Consider the following 19,498-nt stretch of genomic DNA (forward strand, 5'->3'; position numbering starts at 1 on the left):
TTGGCTAATGTTAGTTCAATGCAAATAGTCCAGGAGAACTTGCACCCTTGTGCATGTCTCCTTGTGTACATATGTGAGAGTTTTCAAAACACTAGGAAGTGGAATTACTATCTGTCATGGACTGATTGCTTGTGTCCCTCCAAAACTTTTAAGTTGAAGTCCTAATCCCGAATGTAATGGTATTTGGAAGTAGGGTCTTTGAAAAGCAACTAGGTTTAGATAAAGTCCTAAGGGTAGGGTCCTCATGATGGAATTAATGCCCTTATAAGAAGAGACTAGACAACCTGCTATCTCTCTCTCTCCACTGTATGAGGATAAAACAAGAACAGAGCCATCAGCAATTCTAAAGTGGGCCTTCACCAGAATCCAACCATGCTGGCACCCTGATCTTGGACTTCCCAGCCTCCAGAATTACAAGAAATAAGTATCTGTTGCTTAAGCCACCCAGTCTGTGGTACTTTGTTACAGCAGCCAAAGCAGACTAAGAAACTAAGGTATGCACATTTTTGGGACCTCCAATTTTCTCAGTTTACATCTACACCAGCACAACCTCACCAATGTATGATATAATCAATTTTCTTTTCACCCAAGTGGTGCATCCTCACCAGCAACAGGTAGGTCACAAATATCTAAACTTCTCTTAAAGGGAGAAGAAAGAGCATTTACTCAGTTCCAAGTGCTGCATGTTTATTGCCTCTCAGAACCCTCCAACAGAGGTATTACATGTACTTTATGAGAAAACAGTCTGAGAAAGGTGAAGTGACTTGCCCGAAGTTGCACACCAGGAAGTGTGGAAGCCAGACTTAAAACCAAGTCTGCATGCTGATAAAATTCATATTCTTTTCACTATTTTAGACATTCAGCCAGTATTTGTTGAGCACTGATTACGTACCAGACCCTGGAGGTACAAAAATGAATCACAGAGCCATACTGCGCACATAGTAGGACTTAGTAAATGTTTGTTGAATGACTATTGAATCAAGGAGCTCAAAGCCTGCAGGAGAGACAGACACACAAAAAGAATATACAGTAGCTTTTTGGCTTTCAGATGAATTTGTGGTTTAACATCTTTGAACTTTTTTCATGTAACATTATATCATGTGCTTTTTCCATGTCATTAAAAATTCTATAAAAATAAAACAAAAATACGTGCAATAGAATAGTGATACACTGTGACAGATGTAAGCTCCAGTGCAGCCAGCACAAAGTAAGAAGTATAGTTTCCTCTGAGTCATGTGAATCAGGAGGGAAGGCTTTACATCTGAGACAGTTTTTGTCAAACACAAAAACTGGAAACAGGTTCTTAGCAAAGGGAACACATGAAAAGGCACAAGAGTATTAAAAAATGTTATATTTTCTGGAAACTACACTACCTCCAGTTGCCTTGAAGTTACTTCCTTCCAGTATCAGGGCCAGGTATCAATAAATTGATCCTTCAGTATACACCTGCCATATGTCAGGCTCTATGTGAGATGTTTTACATGCATTATTCCATTGAATCCTTGCAGCAATTTTTCCTCATTACACAGAAAGAAAACTGAGGCTCAGGGTGGTGAAGAGTCCAGCTCTGGAATATATTCAAGTCTTCCATTCTTTCTACTCCCTGTCATCTCCCCCAGATGCCAGCCACTGCTGCACTCTCCTGTCCCAGGTTTCATTCCAGTGGAAGGATGTCCTCTCAGCAAACCTAGCTAGCTACCCTTTGGATTCAGAGACTGTGCCCATTTCATTGCCTCTTTTTCTCCTTGGGAAACTGGAGAGGAGAAGGCATATTCATCATTCATGCATATAACAAATTCAGGCATACTTCAGAGATATTGTGGGTTTGGTCGCAGACAAGTGCAATAATAGAGCCAATATAGCAATAAATTGAATCACCCCAATGTTTTGGTTTCCCAGGGCATATGAAAGTTATGTTTACACTCTACTGTAGCCTATTAAGTCTGCAATAGCATTATGTCTTAAAAAACAATGTACATACCTTAATTTTAAAATACTTTATTGCTAAAAAATGATACTCATCACCTAAGCCTTCAGTGAATCATAGTAGTAACATCTAAGATCTCTAATCACAGATCATCACAGCACCTATAATAATCATGAAAAATCTGAAATACGTGAGAATTACTGAAACGTGACACAGGGACACAAAGTGAGCAAATGCTGTTGGAAAAAAAAATGTGCCACAAACCTTCAGTTTGTTTAAAAAAACAAAAAAACCACCATCTGTGAAGCATGATAAAGTGCAATAAAACAAAGTGTGCCTTTATTTATTAAGCAATTATTATGTGCTCAGCAATGTTCTCAGTACTGTGAATTCAAAATTGAGTAAGCCAGGCAAGTGTCCCAGTCTCATGGAGGTTAAGTTGTAGCATGTGTGTGGTAAATTGCTTTAAGTCATGTCCAACTCTTTGTGACCCTATGGACTATAGCCAGCCAGGCTCCTCTGTCCATGGGATACTCCAGGCAAGAATACTGGAGTGGGTTGCCATGCCCTCTTCCAGGGATCATCCCCACCCAGAGATTGAACCCGAATCTCTTAAGTCTCCTGTATTGGCACACAGGTTATTTACAGCTGAGCTACCTGGGAAGTGGCAGGGACTTAGCACTAAAAAGGTAATTTTTAAAATGCATTTATTTTTAATTGAAGGATTCTTTTAAATACAGGTTTTGAGAAGTGCTGTGGGTTTTTTATTACACAGTTAGGACTCACCCAAATCTGTTCCCAGTACAAAGTACTTTCTGGTTGGTGATGGTCCTGACTTTTCCCTCACCTCCCTCTTGCTTTGTCTTTCCTCAGACTCTGTCCTGCAAAATGACACCTGAGAACTTCACCTGGGCCTGGGGTGCCCCCGCTGAGTTCATCCTCCTGGGCATCACAGACCGCTGGGACCTGCGCCTGACCCTCTTCCTCATCTTCCTGCCCGTCTACCTGGTGAGCTTGCTGGGAAACGTAGGCATGATGCTGCTGATCCACGTAGACGCCCAGCTCCACACACCCATGTACTTCTTCCTGGCCAACCTCTCCCTGCTAGATGCCTGCTATTCCTCAGCCATCGGCCCCAAGATGCTCGTGGACCAGCTGTTGCCTCGCGCCAGCATCCCTTACGCAGCCTGTGTCCTCCAGATGTTCCTGTTTGCAGGGCTGGCCGATGCCGAGTGTTGCCTGCTGGCAGCCATGGCCTATGACCGGTACGTGGCCATCGAAAACCCTCTTCTCTACACCACGGCCATGTCCCGGCGTCTGTGCCTGGTCTTGCTGGGAGCCTCCGGCCTGGGCGGGGCAGTGAGCGCCGTGGTCCACACGACCTTCACCTTCCGCCTGAGCTTCTGCGGCTCCCGGGAGGTGAACAGCTTCTTCTGCGATATTCCCCCGCTGCTGGCCATCTCCTGCAACGACACGAGTCTCAATGAACTCCTCCTCTTCGCCGTCTGTGGCTTCATCCAGACAGCCACCCTTTCTGCCATCGCCGTGTCCTACGGGTTCATCGCCGGCGCTGTGATCCGCATGCGTTCGGCCGAGAGCCGGTGGCGAGCAGCCTCGACCTGTGGCTCCCACCTCACGGCTGTGGCCATGCTGTACGGGACACTCATCTTCATGTACCTGCGTCCCAGCTCCAGCTACGCCCTGGACACGGACAAGATGGCCTCTGTGTTCTACACCCTTGTCATCCCAGCTCTCAACCCGCTCATCTACAGCCTCCGCAACAAAGAGGTCAAGGAGGCGCTCAGAAGGACTTGGAGCCGATGCTGCGGTCCCCAGCGGAGGCACCGGTGAGAGGGCTGCAGGCTGGCGTTAGGACTGACTCTGGAGGGATGATGCGGGCTCTTCCCGGCCCCTGGCACGGGCTGGGTGTCCCTTGTCCTTGAGGTGGAAGAAAGGGGAGAAACTGAGGTTTACAGACAGGAGACAGGAGCCTGGGGTACTCTAGACCCAGCCAGAACCAAGATCAAGTGAATTTGCTTTTGAATTTGCCTTAGGCTCCTCCATGTTCAAAGCATGTTGCCAGGTGCAGTAACTGGATTTATTTGCCACTTGAATTTCCAAGAGGTTGATACCCAGAAGCACCAGATAAGAGCTGTGCTGGCTGCAAGTGTTCTAGATCCTTGCTCTTCTAAAGTCCTTTGTAACCAGTGAGTCACTCTGGGCACGCTGACCCCAAGAGAGCAACTTCAGAACCCACTCATGCCAAAGACTGCGATGGGATCTGGGTAGGCAAATATCTTTCCCTATGAAGCCACGTATTCCATCTCTCAGGATAACTGAGAACACACATGATCTCATTCCTAAAATCCCACAGTTGTGTGAGAATTCGACCAAGATTAGGTTACTTCAGGGCTGTGACAGAGATTAGGAAAGGGTCAGAATTATGGTTATGGTTAGAATAGGGTTAGGGTTCACATTATGGCTAAGACTGAGGTTAGTCAGGGTAAAGCCAGAGTTAGGTTCAGAATTTGAAAGCAGTTGGACAAACTTAGGACTGAGTTAAAATTATGTAAATTGTTCAATTTGGATTGATTTTAATGAATAGTAAGTAGATTTGGGGAAAATATAGAAGTCGGGGTTCAAATAAATTTGAGCTCTTCTTAGAAATATTAGAACTAACATATACACACTACTGTATATAAAAGAGAACACAAACAAGGAGCACAGGAACTATACTTGTTATTTTGTAAGAGGGACTTCCCTGCTTCCACTGCATGGGGCATGGATTCGATCCCTGATTTGGGGAACTAAAGATCCCACATGCTGTGTGGTATAGCAAAAAAATAAGTTAAATAAAATAGAGAAGTTTACAAATATTTTTCTTATAACCTATAAAGGGAAAGAATCTGCAAAAGTATTCTTGTCTGGAGATTTCCATGGACAGAGAAGCCTGGCAGGCTATAGTCCATGGGGCAGCAAAGTGTCGGACGTGACTGAGCAACTAACAATTAATTAATGACTGAATCACTTTGCTGTACACTCGAGACTACCATAACATTGCAAATAAACTATACTTCAGTTTTTAAAAAAGAAATACTAAAACTATTTTATTGCTAGTGTTAGAGGGAAAGACTACTTAAGATTAGAATTTAGGTTTTATTCTCATTGGTAGATTAAATTTGGGTTAGAGCTTAGTTTGTGTTAGAGCTCTGTTAGATTTAAGTTAAGCTGCCATGTGAATAATGTTTGTGATAAGTTTAAGTCGCAATCTAGTTATTATTACAGTTAGCCTAGGTTCAGAACTAGATGAGAATTAGGCATACAAAGAAGAGTATTTTGAGTATTAAACTGACATGTTTGGGGTACCTTCAATTTGAGATATATTTAGGGTTATGGAAATGGATGATGTTCCTTAAAGCATAAGAGTAGGAGCTAACTACTGGTGTATTTAAGTTTCATTGAGAGTTATGAGCTTGCTCAGATATGCACATAGTCAGGTAGGGTAGACTGCTTTGTGTTAAGACTACAACATCTGGAGACAGAGTTGGGGTTAGGAGAGGGAATGCCATTACTTCTTGGACAAAGGTGACCATGGCGCTCCAAGCCTTAGGTCATTCTGGGCCCTTCAGATCCAGTACTCTTGAGCACTACCCAGAGTTTATAGTCTTGACAGATTTTCTTTATCTAATTGAGTTACACATGAGCAAGCCCCAAGGCACTGCATTCTGCTGGGAAGCTCCTCTATGCAGGAGCGGGACAGGAGTGGACCCCAGAAGTTATAGTAGGTGCTTCCAAGGAGAGACGGAGCTTGGCCAGAGTAGATGTCAGCTCCTGTCTGTTCCCTTTTCCAGTCCTCCCCGATTATGGTTGCGATAAGGCCAGGGGTGGCTCAACCAATGCTTCATTGTCGCCCCCATATAGGCGCCCCATGGAGTGTGTTCCTTGGGCTTCAGCCAGGGGCTGGTCTCACCACTCCAATTTCCTTTCAAGGAGAAATCAGCTGCTGGAACTTAGACTGCAGGAAGGCTGGAGGTTCATCTCAGCTCCCTGGGGAGGTGATTCCCCTTGTTATCAGAAGCAGGTCTCTCCTTAGTAACTATCATCTTGTTGGAGGTCCCAGACTAATGGAGAGAGAGAGAGAGATGTGAACTATACTGTCTCCTCAAACCATAGAGAATTTTATAGGTTTCCTGACAGGGTCACCAACTTGTCCTGATTTTCCCAGAACTGTCCTAGTTTTTAAAACTTTAAATCCCATGTCCAAATAACCTCCTCTGTCCTGGACAAATCAGGATGGCTGATCACCCTATTTCCTGATGACTCTGTCTGTTGAGAGCAGAGGGCACAATAGCTCAAATTCAGCACAATTTGACAAAGGCTTAAATGAATTAAAATCCCTTCTCCCACCACAAGGTTTTATAATCCTTTCCCAGTTCTTGCCTCCTATCACCATGATAACTCATGTGCCATGACAATGGTTGGGGACATTGTCAGAAGAGTTGGTACCTGTGGGAATGAGAATAGAAGGTTTGCCCCCAGTTCAGTGGTTTATACTCAGAAACCTCCTCTGTGGTCTTTTCTTCTTTAGGGGGCTCTCATGACATATAGTTCCCACCATAATTAAGGGAAAGTTTCCAGAGGCATATAGCCCTTCCATCATCTTGGCCGTACAGGGTGTCCGTGGGTCCTTCCACATTTTTAGCATCCTTGGAACAGCCAGATATGATAATCACATCAATCCTACACATCCACTGGAGGAAACATGAAGTTTCAGACTGCTATGCTGGGCCAACTTGATAGATAAGAAAATAATGGGTTTCCCTGACGATCTAGTGGTTAAGAACCCACCTTGCAGTGCATGGGATACCAGTTTGATCCCTGATCCAGGAAGATCCCACATGCCACAAGGCAGCTAAGCCTGTGTGCCACAACTACCGAGCCTGAGCTCTGGAGCTTGAGAGTCGCAATTGTTGAGCCCATGTGCGGCAACTACTGAAACCTGTGTGCCCTAGAGTCTGTGCTCCCCTACTAGAGAAGACACCGCAATGAGAAGTCCACATACCACAACTAGAGAAAGCCTGCGCACAGCAATGAAGACCCAGCGCAGCCAAATTAATTAATTAAATAGATAATTTAAAAAAAAGAAAAGGAACAAGAGGGAAGGGAAGGCATTGGAAGACAATAACAGAGCCCAACCTGGAGGATAAAGGTTAAGATACAGTCAGATCCTCATTCCTAAAGTGAGATGCCCAGGAAAGCTCCCCAATTCTGATCAAATATTGATATTTCCTTTTAAACTATCTTTAACACCATCTACTAAGACAAGCAATTAGGACAAAAGCAGGTTTGGGGTGGGGAAGACTGATTAGAGCCACTTACTGCACAAAACCAGTTGGGCCTGTAGCTGGGTGGGAATTGAGGAAAAGGACATTCAATGGGGGAAAATGGGCATACACAGGGCACAGAGGTAACACAAGCTCTGCAGGCACAGGAGACTGCAAGGAGACTGGTTTAACTGACTAGAGATGGGTGTATTGGAAAAGAGGTGGAGGGAAGTCTGAGGATTGAAAATCTGGGGATGGGAAGGACACCCCATGGGCTGGATATCAGGTAGGGGAATTTGGACTTTATTCAATAGGCAGTAGGGAACCATGGAAGTTGCTGTGTTCAAAATCACCCTTCATGGTTGTTCCAGTTCTGAGTCATGCAAAGCCTTCCCGTCTGGAAGGCTACAAATACACACAGGAACACATGGCCCCTCCACCACAGAGCCAGTTCCCTATCAGAAACCTTTATGCACAAAGAAACACCCTCAGGTGTCACTGACCTCCTCAGACACACATACAGTGCACATGCAGACACACACTAAAGCTCATGGACATGTTTCATTTGACAGAGACATGTTCACTCTGTCCACACACAGGCATACAATCCTACACACACACACACGTCACAGTCACTCAGGTGTACATACTGCCACAGTCCCCAGAGGCACAATGCTCCCATCCTCCTACACTTCCTACAAGAAGCCCCAGCAACAGCTGAGGGGACAAGATGGTTGGCTCCAGAAACTGCTGCTGCAAACCCCAGGCTTGGGGCTCTGGACCCCGCAAGACAAGGACCAGGGAGCAGCAGCTTCACCATGCACAGGGCTCCTGGGGGACCCCTGACTTAGAGGTGGCACCAACCACCCCTTCCCTGGTAAAATTGGGCCCCAGAGAGGAAGGATAACAAGCCCCAGAGCCGAACTGCCTCTCACCCCAGGGACGGGGGCCAGGGGAAGGGTGTGTTCTCTGGGAGAAGCTAAGGTACTCCCAAGGCCTCAAACCTCGTAAGTGTGGCCAATAACTCCCTCCCCAGACCCTTCAGCATCGGGCTACACCTGGTCCCCGCTGCTGCTGTTCCTGCGATGTGGAGAAGCCAGAGGGTACACTTGGGGCAAGGGGCCAAGCTGGAGAGCATGCGCCTCTGTCCTCCTGAGCTTGGCTGGGGGTATGAGCTCTTCGTGTGACTGTGAGAGCAGGTGCTGTTGGTGTGAGGCTGAGACTGTGCGTTACCATCGCTGCCCCACCATGTTATCTTTGGGGAAAGGGAAGCAGTGTGTAGGTGAACGTGTCCCTCTAGGGTGCCACATCTCTGCTGTGCCCAGCAGGAGACTTGTGTGGGAAGCAGTGAGGCCCTGGGCCTCTGGGGCTGTAAGCGGAAGATGTGATTGTGTGATGGGGAGTGACGAGGAGGCGTGGAGAGGCAGTTGTGGAGAACTGACGCAGACCGCTTGGTCAGTGAAAGCATGAATGGGCATCATGGGTTTCGGAGCTGTGGGTGGTACCAGGAGCCTCCATGAACAGGAGTCTGTGAATGAGTGTCACCCTCTGGCCTTGGTGCTATTTTGAGATTGCACCGGACCCTCGGTTTATGTTTATTTATTTTTTGTTTGTTTGTTTGTTTTCATTTATTTATATTAGTTGGAGGCTAATTACTTTACAATATTGTAGTGATTTTTGCCATACATTGATATGAATCAGCCATGGATTTACATGTGTTCCCCATCCTGAACCCCCCTCCCACCTCCCTCCACATCCGGTTTACGTTTAGGATGATCTGCATCTATGAATCTCATGGTTACGCTTGTCTCTTACTTAGATGTCTGTGTCCACATTTTTGTACATGATCGGTCATGCCTGTGTCTTTGCAGAGCATAACTAGAGGCCGAACATGCCTGCACCAGTGTGTTTGTAATTATAGGTGAATGTCTCTGCCAACAGCTCAGTGTATTTGAATGTTTACTGAGACCCATTTAAATTCAGGTTAGAGGGCTTCCCAGGTGGCACTAGTGGTATAGAACCCGCCTGCCAGTACAGGAGTCATAAGAGGCATGGATTCTATCCCAAGGTCAGGAAGATCCTGGGGGTCATGGCAACCCACTCCAGTATTCTTGCCTGGAGAATCCCATGGACAGAGGAGCCTGGCAGACTACAGTCCATGGGGTCGCAAAGAGTTGGAAACAATTGAAGCGACTTACACACACATGCATAGCTTAGCCTACCTTCACAGAATACCTGGGAAGAATAGACTGGGTAGCTTAAACTTGGGTCAGTTCCCAAGTTTAAGCAGTTTCAGCTTCCATAAAAGCCATTTCATAAGCAGGCTTCCAGTAGTTTAAGTTTCCAAAAAAGCCATTTCTTAAGCAGGCTTCCCCCCTCCATTCTTACCACTCACCCTGATCCTCTTACCTTTGTGGAAGGTGGGACATAATTGAGGGGGGAAAATACAATGTTCTCCAGGGATCCAAAGCCAAAAGATTCTTCTTATTCTGTGGAGGAGAAAAAGGAAGACAATAGGGTAGGGAGGGTCTTTATTTTCTTTTAATGGATAAGGATGCAGAGCTGGTCTCAACATAGCCTTCAGGAAACCTGTCCTAAAACCCTTATCCTTTTAAGACCCCTCTTGGAGAATCATCCAAGATTTCTGCAGTGAGATTCAGACAGGAAAAAATTGGAAGCCTTGAAATGCTTCTGTCCTTAAGAGTCAAGTCTCTACATCTGATAGGTGTATCCACCTGTCTGCACGAGTTTCCCATAAAGGGCTATGCATTTTCTTGATTCTGTAAGTGTTTGATTTCATGGGAAGAGTTTTCCAGGAATACTGGGAATCATCCAGATTCTTTGGTTCTTTTTTTCTTTTTGCAAGTCTCTTATTTTCTTTATTCTTTTCTCACTCTTGATTAAAAGTGTAGAGACAAAAAATAAATAAATAAATAAAAGTGTAGAGACTCGGGTTCAATCCCTGGGTTGGGAAGATCCCATGAAGAAGGGAATGGTAACCCACTCCAGTATTCTTGCCTGGAGAATCCCACGGACAGAGAAGCCTGACATGCTACAGTCCACAGGGTCGCAAAGAGTTGGACATGACTGAGCACACACATGCATGATGTTAGGCTAGCATCCTAGGTTCAAAATCTTTTTTCTTCAGAATTTGATGATATTGCTCAGCTGTGTCCCATCACCTACTATTGAGGACACAGTGGATGGCAATCTGGGCATCTCAACATCAACAGTGGAGAAGGAAATGGCAACCCACTCCAGTATTCTTGCCTAGAGGACCCTGTGGACAGAGGAGCCTGGTGGGCTGCTATCCACAGAGTCTCACAGACACGACTGAAGCGACTTAGCAGCAGCAGCAGCAGCAGCAACATCATCAGATCCTTACATCCCTGCCCTTGGGAGGGATGGGCTCGTTTTAATCCTTAGTGCTCTAAAACATCATGTTTGCATTCAGGTGCTATCAATTTATATTCATTTCAATACATATATGCCCTTCATGTTTGGAATTTTATTTCTTAGATAAGTTCCTCACTTCCATCTTGGTTTTCTTGTCCACTCTGTCTTTCCCCAAAATAAATACCCATTGATCAAATCTCTCCCTGATTTTGATCCTCTCTCTCATCTTTTCTTTTGTGTTTCTTCCTTCTTTGGTCCACATCCTGAGCAATATTTTTGTTCTGTTTTTGCTGCAAATCACAACATATTCAAGTTGGAAGCAGCTTTCAAGTTCACCTGATTCAACTCCCTTACTCTACAGATGGGGAACCTAAGACCTGAGAAGAAGACTCAGGGAGGGAAATTGCTCACAGTCACATCTGTGTGTAGCCACAGAGCTGTCATGACTTCCCTCGTGGCCAGAAAGCCTTGAGCAACTCAGTGGCCCTTCACCCTTTTCCTTTGACACTGAGGAGTTGACTCAGCAATGGGATGAAACCCCTGGGGTTCCAGTTGCAGAAGGGGCCTAGCCATGGATGCTGCCAATGAGTCTTCGGAAGGAAGCCCATTCATCCTGCTGGGACTAACAACAAATCCCAGCCAGCGGCGGCCCCTTTTCCTGCTCTTCTTGGTCCTTTATGTGGCAGGCATCCTGGGTAATGGACTCATCGTGGCCGCCATCCGAGCCAGTCCAGCCCTTCACACTCCCATGTACTTCCTGCTGGCCCACCTGTCCTTTGCTGACCTCTGCTTTACCTCCGTCACGGTACCTAAGATGCTGGCCAACCTGCTGGCCCATGACTGCTCCATCTCCCCGGCTGGCTGCCTGACCCAGATGTACTTCTTCTTCGCCCTGGGTGTAACTGACAGCTGCCTCCTGGCTGCCATGGCCTATGACCGCTATGTGGCCATCCGGCACCCCCTCCACTATGCCACGAGGATGTCCCGGGCCGTGTGCACAGCCCTGGTGGGGACGGCATGGCTCGTGTCCCACGCCCACTCCCTCCTGCATATCCTGCTTATGGTCCGCCTGTCCTTCTGTGCCTCCCACCAAGTGCCCCACTTCTTCTGCGACCACCAGCCTCTCTTAAGGCTCTCGTGCTCTGACACCCGGCACATCCAGCTGCTCATCTTCACCGAGGGTGCCGCAGTGGTGGTCACTCCCTTCCTGCTCATCCTCGCCTCCTACGGGGCCATCGCAGCTGCGGTGCTCCAGCTGCCATCCACCGCAGGGAGGCTCCGGGCTGTGTCCACCTGTGGCTCCCCCTGGCCGTGGTGGGCCTCTTCTACGGGACAGTCATCGCAGTCTACTTCCGGCCCACATCCCGGTATGAGGCTGAGAGGGGACGTGTGGCCACCGTCATGTACACTGTGGTCACGCCCATGCTGAACCCAGTCATCTACAGCCTCCGGAACCGGGATGTGCAGGGGGCACTCAGAGCCCTTTTCACTCGGCGAAGGATCTCAGCAGGTGATTCCTGAGGCCTGGACCCCACCAAGGAGGGACTGCATCGCCCACGGCAACACTCGTGACTGCCAGCATCTGCTCTGTGCTTCTTCCAAAACCGTAATAATGGCGATCCCTTTCTGAGGGATATTGTAGTGCAGGTCCTTGCCTGACCTGACGTTATGCCACAACAACCAGTGAAGCAGATTTTTATGACCCAGTTTCACAGATGAAGAAACTGGGGCTCAGAGTAGAAGATTTGACTTTCCCAAGTTTACACTATTTTTAGGTGGCAAAACTTAGGCCATTTTAGCAATACCATACCCGCTTCTAACAGTCACTTTCAGGCAGTTAGAGGTGCATTCTACTGTTTTTTGTTGTATTTGGGCTGAAAGCTATATGGAAGGCTGTGCTACCCAGATCTTGCTTGGGGAAGACTGGCACTTCGTTTTCCATCACATCGCCATGTTTCCTCGAAAAACTGACGTCTTCTCATCTGTCTGAGACAGAGGCTAAAGTTCACATACCCATATGTCAAGGGCTGACCTCACCCAGTGAACCCAGTTTGGCACAGAGGAAATACTCTGGGCATCTGAGATGAATAAATGAGTGTATTTTTTATGTTCATGAGCACTTAGAAGCTGTCCATTTTTCTTACCCTTTGTTCTCATAACTTGTTTGCTATGATCCTGCCTATTCAGCTCCCCCCGGCATTCTGTAGTGGGAGCAGGCAGTCGGCATGCAATGTAAATAGATAAATTAACTTAAGCAAGACAGAGAAGAGACAGGGCACAGGCATTGGTAGAGATGGAAGGGGTATTTTTTTTTAGTTTTTATCATATGTCAGCACTACACATATTTTTTTGAATTCTAGGTTTTGTTTCTTTTCCCCTTGCTTTGACTGTGCTGGGTCTTCCTTGCTGCATGCTAGCTTTCTCTAGTTGCAGTAAGCAGGGGCTCTCCTTCACTGCAGAGCTCTGGCTTCTCACTGCAGTGGCTTCTCTTATTTAGGAGCACAGGCTCTACAGCATGGGCTTAGTAGTTGTGTCACACAGGCTTAGTTGATCATTGACATGTGGGATCTTTCTGTACCAGGGATCGAACCCATGTCCCCTGCATTTGCAGGAGGATTCTTAACCACTGGACCACCAGGGAAGTCCAAGCAGGGGTATTCTTATTGCCACTTCACAGATGAGGAAATGGAGGCTCAGTCTTTGAGCCAGAGCAAGAGCAAGCACTTCTGCTGCTCAAGCCCTTCAGGTGTATCTTCACTGGGTCCCACAGAACCCAGATCCCCAGTGTGGTAGCCTCAGTGAAAGAACTTGCAGGCTACAGCAGTCCTAGGGCTGGGTTATCCACGGGCCCATCTACTTCCCACTAATGAGTCCGCCACCACCTGATCCTAGGACTGCTATCCTATGCCATTTATATCTAAAAGAAAACTTAAAGGTCTTTGGACCACTGGTTTTAGAAAACAAAACAAAAAACCACAACTCTTTTTTTTTTTTTTCAATGAAATCTTACCCAGAAACATACTATCTAAAATGAAGGGGAGAAAGCAGGAGTAAAGGTCAGAGGGACCCTCTAGGGAGCCCATCTTCTCAGCCTCCCCAGTGCATCCTTCTCACGGCCCAAAGGGGCCCCTGATCCATTCCAAACCCTTACTTTGATAAATTGGGAAACTGAGGCCCAGAGTGTTTAAGGGACCTACCCAGGTCACACAGAGTCAGTGGTGACCTTCAGGCGTCCTAACTTGGCCCTCCAGCACCCTGCCACTTGGCCCTGCAGTGACACGAGACCATCCTCATGTCTACCTGATCCACCGTCCTCCCACCCCCACCCCGAGGCTCAAGTTGATGCCATATCCTTGCTCCTCTATCAATAGCCCCACAACCTGCTTCCCCCTCACTCTTCTCTGGAGTTTCAGAAAAGTACTGGTGGTGATGCTCATCACCCAGTCCATACCTGTACCATCAGCCCCACCCTATGACAGAAGGTATGTCATCTGCTGGCCATCAGGGACCTCACCTGAGTTCTGCCAGTGTCTCGAGAACCTGGCACAGAGATATACACGTGCTCTGAGGTCATCTCATCTGTCCTCTTGCCTCTTTCCTTCAGCATAAGGGGAGAGGGGCCCTATGGGGCTCAAGGGATCATTGATGCTTTTTCTGGGCCAGCAGCCTTGACCTGGTCATCCCGCTCAGCCCCCCAAAGAGACCTCATCCCTGGATGAGTGGTCTCCACCGCCCACGTTGTAGCACAGCCCAGCTTCTGACCTTGGTCTCTGACCAAGGCATGCCATCTCTACCCCAGCGTGGTCAGTTCCTTCCACAGGATGGCCATAACCAGTGTCAAAAGTGCTGTTTTTGACCAGTGTCAAAAGGTCTCATGAGAGCCCAGGGAGAAACCCCCACTATGCCTGTAGGGAAACTGAGGCTCAGAGAAGAGAGGAGGCTTCTCTTGGTTGGCTCCACCAGCCAATTTTAGTCCCAGTTCTCCTGACTCAGTCTCAGGCTCTTTCAACCACACCACAAACCACCACTCAGTTTAAGTTAATAAATAGTTATTGACCATCTTCTATGTGCCAGGTGCTGGGCTAGATGATGCCTGATCTACTTCCAGACCCCCAGAAAAACAGGGAGAGGGGGGTGGGGGGCACATAAGTAGCCTCAATCAATAGGCCCATGGGTCCCTGGGCCCCATTCCCACCCCACTCACCACCTAGATCAGGTTTCTTGTTTTACTTCAGGAAGCCCTAAAAGATGATATTGACTGGGAGATAACTATGAAACCTTCCCCCATCCCCAGCCAAGAAAAACCACTGAGTTCAAAAATCCACTGAAGAATTTTCCCTGCATCTTTTTCACATGAACTACAAAGAACAGTTTTTAACACCATAAGCAAATAAGCCTATACAAATTGACTCACTTCCAAGCAGTTCCCTTGGAAGAGAAGGTACCCAGGGAGGCTGCTTCAGCTTCGTGGGTTTGCGGTCACCCCTCAGAAGGACTTTGAACTGCTTCTCCTTACCCACCCTATTCCCTGACTTTGTCCGGAAACGACTTCTGGCCATTTCAGAATCAATCTAGCCCACCCTCCTAGCATGGGTTTTCCCTGGTGGCTCAGAAGCTTAAGAATCTGCATGCAATGCAGGAAACCCAGATTTGATTCCTGGGTCAGAAAGATCACCTGGAGAAGGGAATGCCTACCCACTCCGGGATTCTTGCCTGGAGAAATCCATGGATAGAGATACAGTCCTTGACGACTGAGTGACTCTCATCCTCCTAGCATCGATATTACTAACCCTTCATTTTATACCAATAATAGGTAGTGCTAGGAACCACGACATCCAGAAAAAATAAACAATTGCATTTCAAGAAAAGAATTGAGTCTGCCTCTCCAGCCTCACTTCCAGTGCAGGCTTTCTGCATCATAATGTAAGGCCGCCTTCGTTTCAAAAAACAACTGGAGAGATCTTAGTTGTGAAAGAGGCTCTGATCATAAATGGCAAATTGATTACTTCTTCGAAGGGACCAAAAAAATTTCTATAATCCAAGTCTTCTTTCATGCAAGGGCTGCCACAGGGAAAATGCAACTATTAGACTTGAAAAATAAAAACATGAAGACTCTCTAAATGTGAAAATGTCTGCTTTAGAATACTAGGAACGGATCAGTATTTCAAGAAGCTGTTTATCAGCCAGCAGTTTCTCTCACTCTAAACCAGGGATGTCTCCCTCGCTATCCTTTTCATGTCTCTTATGTGCCTGCCCCGTTCTCTCCTTTCAGTTGCTTGTGTTCCTACTTTCTTCCTTTTTTTGCTCTCTGGGCTCTCTGCTTTCTCTGTTATGATTATATATTGAGCAGTAGGACTACAGACAGCCCTTGCCTTCACATACGTAATAGGAACACAGATTATTATCAAAGCCAGGAGAGGTGTACAGGGTACTATGGAAGCATCAAAGAGGGAGCAATGAATGGAGATGGGGAGTCACTGAAGGGTGATGTGAGGAGTCTGATGGATCACACTGGTGATTAATGGCCCTAGTTCACCCGTCCCTGAATCCTTGGCCATGTAACTTTGCCCTTCATCTGGGATTTTGGGTTCAGCCATCCAACTTGTTTTGGCCAACGAGATATTAGAAGGCATGACATAGACATGAAAAGAAGCTAAGACATTGTTTTTTTTCTCTTGTGTTTTTCTCTTTGCCATGAGAAGGACATGCCCAGCTAGCCCACTGGCCCCCAGCAGAAAATTAAAGACACACAGGGCAGAGCTTTTCCAGTCCTCAAGGAGATTCAGGAAGCCAGCGCAGAGCAGAGCCTCCCACTGACCTGCAGACACAAGAACAAACCCAGGCTGTCTCATTGACGCAAGAGTGAAAATATTTTTTGAATTAATTTTTATTGCAGTATAGTTGCTTTACAATATTGTTAGTTTCTTCTGTACAGCAAAGTGAATCAGCTATATGTATATACATATATATATATACACATAAATATATATGTGTGTGTGTGTGTATATATATATATCCTTTCTCTTTTGGATTCCTTTCTCATTTAGGTCACCGCAGAGCCCTGAGTAGAGTTCCCTGTGCTATACAGTAGCTTCTCATTAGCTATCTATTTTATATATAGTATCAATGGTGTATATACATCAATCCCAATCTCCCAATTCATTCTACCACTTCCCCTTTCCCCCTTGGTATCTGTACATTTGTTCTCTATGTCTGTGACTCTGTTTCTCTTTATTATTTTGACTATTATTATTATTTAAATTTTATTTATTTTTTGGCTGTGCTGGATCTTCGTTGCTGCATGGGCTTTTCTCTAGTCGCAGCAAGCGGGAGCTACTCTCTAGTTGCAGTGTGCGGGCTCCTTACTGCAGCGGCTTCTCTTGGTGCTGGGCACGGGCTCGAGAGCACTTAGGCTTCAGTAGTTGCAGCTCCCAGGCTCTAGAGCATGAGCTCAATAGTTGGGTACACGGCTTAGTTGCTCCGTGGTATATCGAGTCTTCCCAGATCAGGGATTGAACCTGTGTCTCCAGAACTGGCAGGCAGATTCTTTACCACTGAGTCACCAAGGAAACCCTGTGTCTCTGTCTCTTCTTTGCAAATAAGATCACCTATACCATTTTTCTAGATCACACGTGTATTTGTTAATATATGATATTTGTTTTTTCTTTCTGACTTACTTCACTCTGTATGATGGTCTCTGGGTCCATCCACGTCTCTATAAATGACCCAGTTTTGTTCCTTTTTATGACTGAGTAATATTCCATTGTGTATGTGTACAACATCTTCTTTATCCATTACTCTGTGGATGGACATTTAGGTTGCTTCCAGGAATGAAGACATTAAGCCACTGAGTTTGGGGGGTGATGTGCTACATGGTAACAGCAAGTTGATGAGGCTCCCATAACTGTTTTCTGATACTTGTCTTTGTCTCCAGCGGAGCACATTCCGGCCCCTTCAATGTCCTGAGGACTGAGCTCCCAGTGAATGCTTGCTTTCTCTCTTTGCTTTGGGGGATTTACATTCTTGTTCTGAGCACGTTTCTTCCCCACCCCCACCGTCTCTGCCAATCTAACCAGGATTCTTAGAGGGAATGAGTTATGTCATTGGAGGAAGAGCTCCTGGAAGTAAAAGCCATGGCCCCCACTTCTAGATCTCACAACCAGATCCATTTTCTCTTCGTAGCGAGTCAGGGTCATCTCTTGGTTGCCTTTTTCAGGGACTCCGTAATCACTCCCAAGCTTAGATTCAGCACTGAAACATTTTTGGCTCTTCCCTTGTGGGAAGGGAAATTGAAATTGGCAAAGGCTGAAAAGATGAAATGAGCAAAATTGATCAAGTCAGCCGATTTGGCAAGTAGCCGGACCCCACATACATACAGACACCACCCCTTCCTCTCTCCAGGGACCACAGAACAACTGACAGCTGGTGAAATCATGACCATCACCACACATATCATGAAATTGAGTTAACCACAGACCTCGGAAACCACAATGACAAGGCAGGAGGTTGAGTAAACACAGGCCAGATTTGGTGCTGGTGGCTTTGTACTCATCCTCATTTTATGAGGACCACTTGATCCTCATAAAAACTTTGTGCAGCACACATCATGATGCCTATTTAACAGATGAGGAAATTGCAGCTCAGGGGAGTAACTTGCTGAAGGCTCCAAACTAGAAAGTGGTGGAATCATTATTTGAGCACAGATCTGTCTCTAGGCTGATATGAGGACTAGTAAAACCCCTCACCTGTTTCTTATCCAAATCTACTGACCATGCATTAGAATCACATGGCCTGCTTATTAAAATATATATCCTACTCTCCACGCTCAAACTTTCTGAAGCAGCAGGGCCTGCATTGTGAATAACCACCCTACGTGATTTTGAGGCAGGTGGTCTTTGGGGCATATTGATAGGATCACTGACCTAAATCATATAAAACTTGAGATTGCCAGAACTTCCCCTGGCGGTCAGTGGTTAAGAATCTGCCTACCAATGCAGCAGACAAGGGTTCGATCCTTGGTCAGGGGTCTAAGATCCCACCTTCCGCAGGGCAACTAAGCCTTCGTGCCACAACTTCAGAGCCCATGCTCTGGAGCCCACACATCACGACTAGAGAGGTGTCCTCATGCCACAACAAAGAGCCAGCAGAGCCAAAAATAAATTTAAATTAAAAAAATTAAAAGTCAGAGCTGGTTGGGACGTGTTCAGAGGTGATTCAAAGGCTGAAGGAAATATACAACTCTGGAAATAATGGACAGTTATGAGAAACACTGGAGAGAAGAGGTTTCTGTGGTTCTTACTGTTGGAGGACACGGATGGAACAAAAAGTGCCCACCAAACTGAGAAGGCATCTTCAGACTGAAAAAAGAGGCAGGCAGTTCCAAATAATCAACAAATGAGTTTATTGTAGGGCAACTTATTCACCAGGTGTGATTGGCAGAAAAGGATCCAGAAGCACTCACTCGAAGCTGAACCCTGCATGATAGAGGGGGCATTGGGAGAATTTTATAGTTAACCTAGAGCATGGGAGCCCTGAAGGAGGGCATGGCAACCTACTCCAGTATTCTTGCCTAGAGAATCCCCATGGACAGAGGGGCCTAGTGGGCTACAGTCCATGGGGTTGCAAAAAGTCAGACATGACTGAGTGACTAAGCACATAGGGCATGGCAGCAGGTGCTCAGAAACAGGACATGCATTCCTAGGATTTCAGTTCAGTTCAGTTCAGTCTCTCAGTCGTGTCCGACTCTTTGCAACCCCATGAATCGCAGCACACCAGGCCTCCCTGTCCATCACCAACTCCTGGAGTCCACCCAAACCCATGTCCATCGAGTCGATGATGCCATCCAACCATC

The 19,498-nt window shown here is 46.6% G+C and overlaps 2 protein-coding genes across 2 annotated transcripts; both read left to right on the forward strand.

The window, feature by feature from the left end:
- Positions 1 to 2,607: 2,607 nt before the first annotated feature.
- On the forward strand, positions 2,608 to 3,913 carry LOC122442131 (olfactory receptor 5C1). Its single transcript, XM_043469485.1, has one exon. It carries the CDS (start codon positions 2,753 to 2,755, stop codon positions 3,776 to 3,778), a length of 1,026 nt encoding a protein of 341 aa, XP_043325420.1. The 5' UTR covers positions 2,608 to 2,752; the 3' UTR covers positions 3,779 to 3,913.
- Positions 3,914 to 11,218: 7,305 nt separating this feature from the next.
- LOC122442132 (olfactory receptor 1K1) lies at positions 11,219 to 12,168 on the forward strand. Its single transcript, XM_043469486.1, is given in 2 exon segments — positions 11,219 to 11,948; positions 11,951 to 12,168. Coding segments are annotated over 2 exon segments (948 nt in total).
- Positions 12,169 to 19,498: the final 7,330 nt, after the last annotated feature.

The sequence above is a fragment of the Cervus canadensis genome, chromosome 5, assembly GCF_019320065.1.
Source record: "Cervus canadensis isolate Bull #8, Minnesota chromosome 5, ASM1932006v1, whole genome shotgun sequence".
NCBI classification, from domain to species: Eukaryota; Metazoa; Chordata; class Mammalia; order Artiodactyla; family Cervidae; genus Cervus; species Cervus canadensis.

What these genes read in the sequence shown, in the direction of transcription:
- LOC122442131 (XM_043469485.1), top strand. Translation starts at nt 2,753, where the DNA reads ATGGTCCTGACTTTTCCCTCACCTCCCTCTTGCTTTGTCTTTCCTCAG.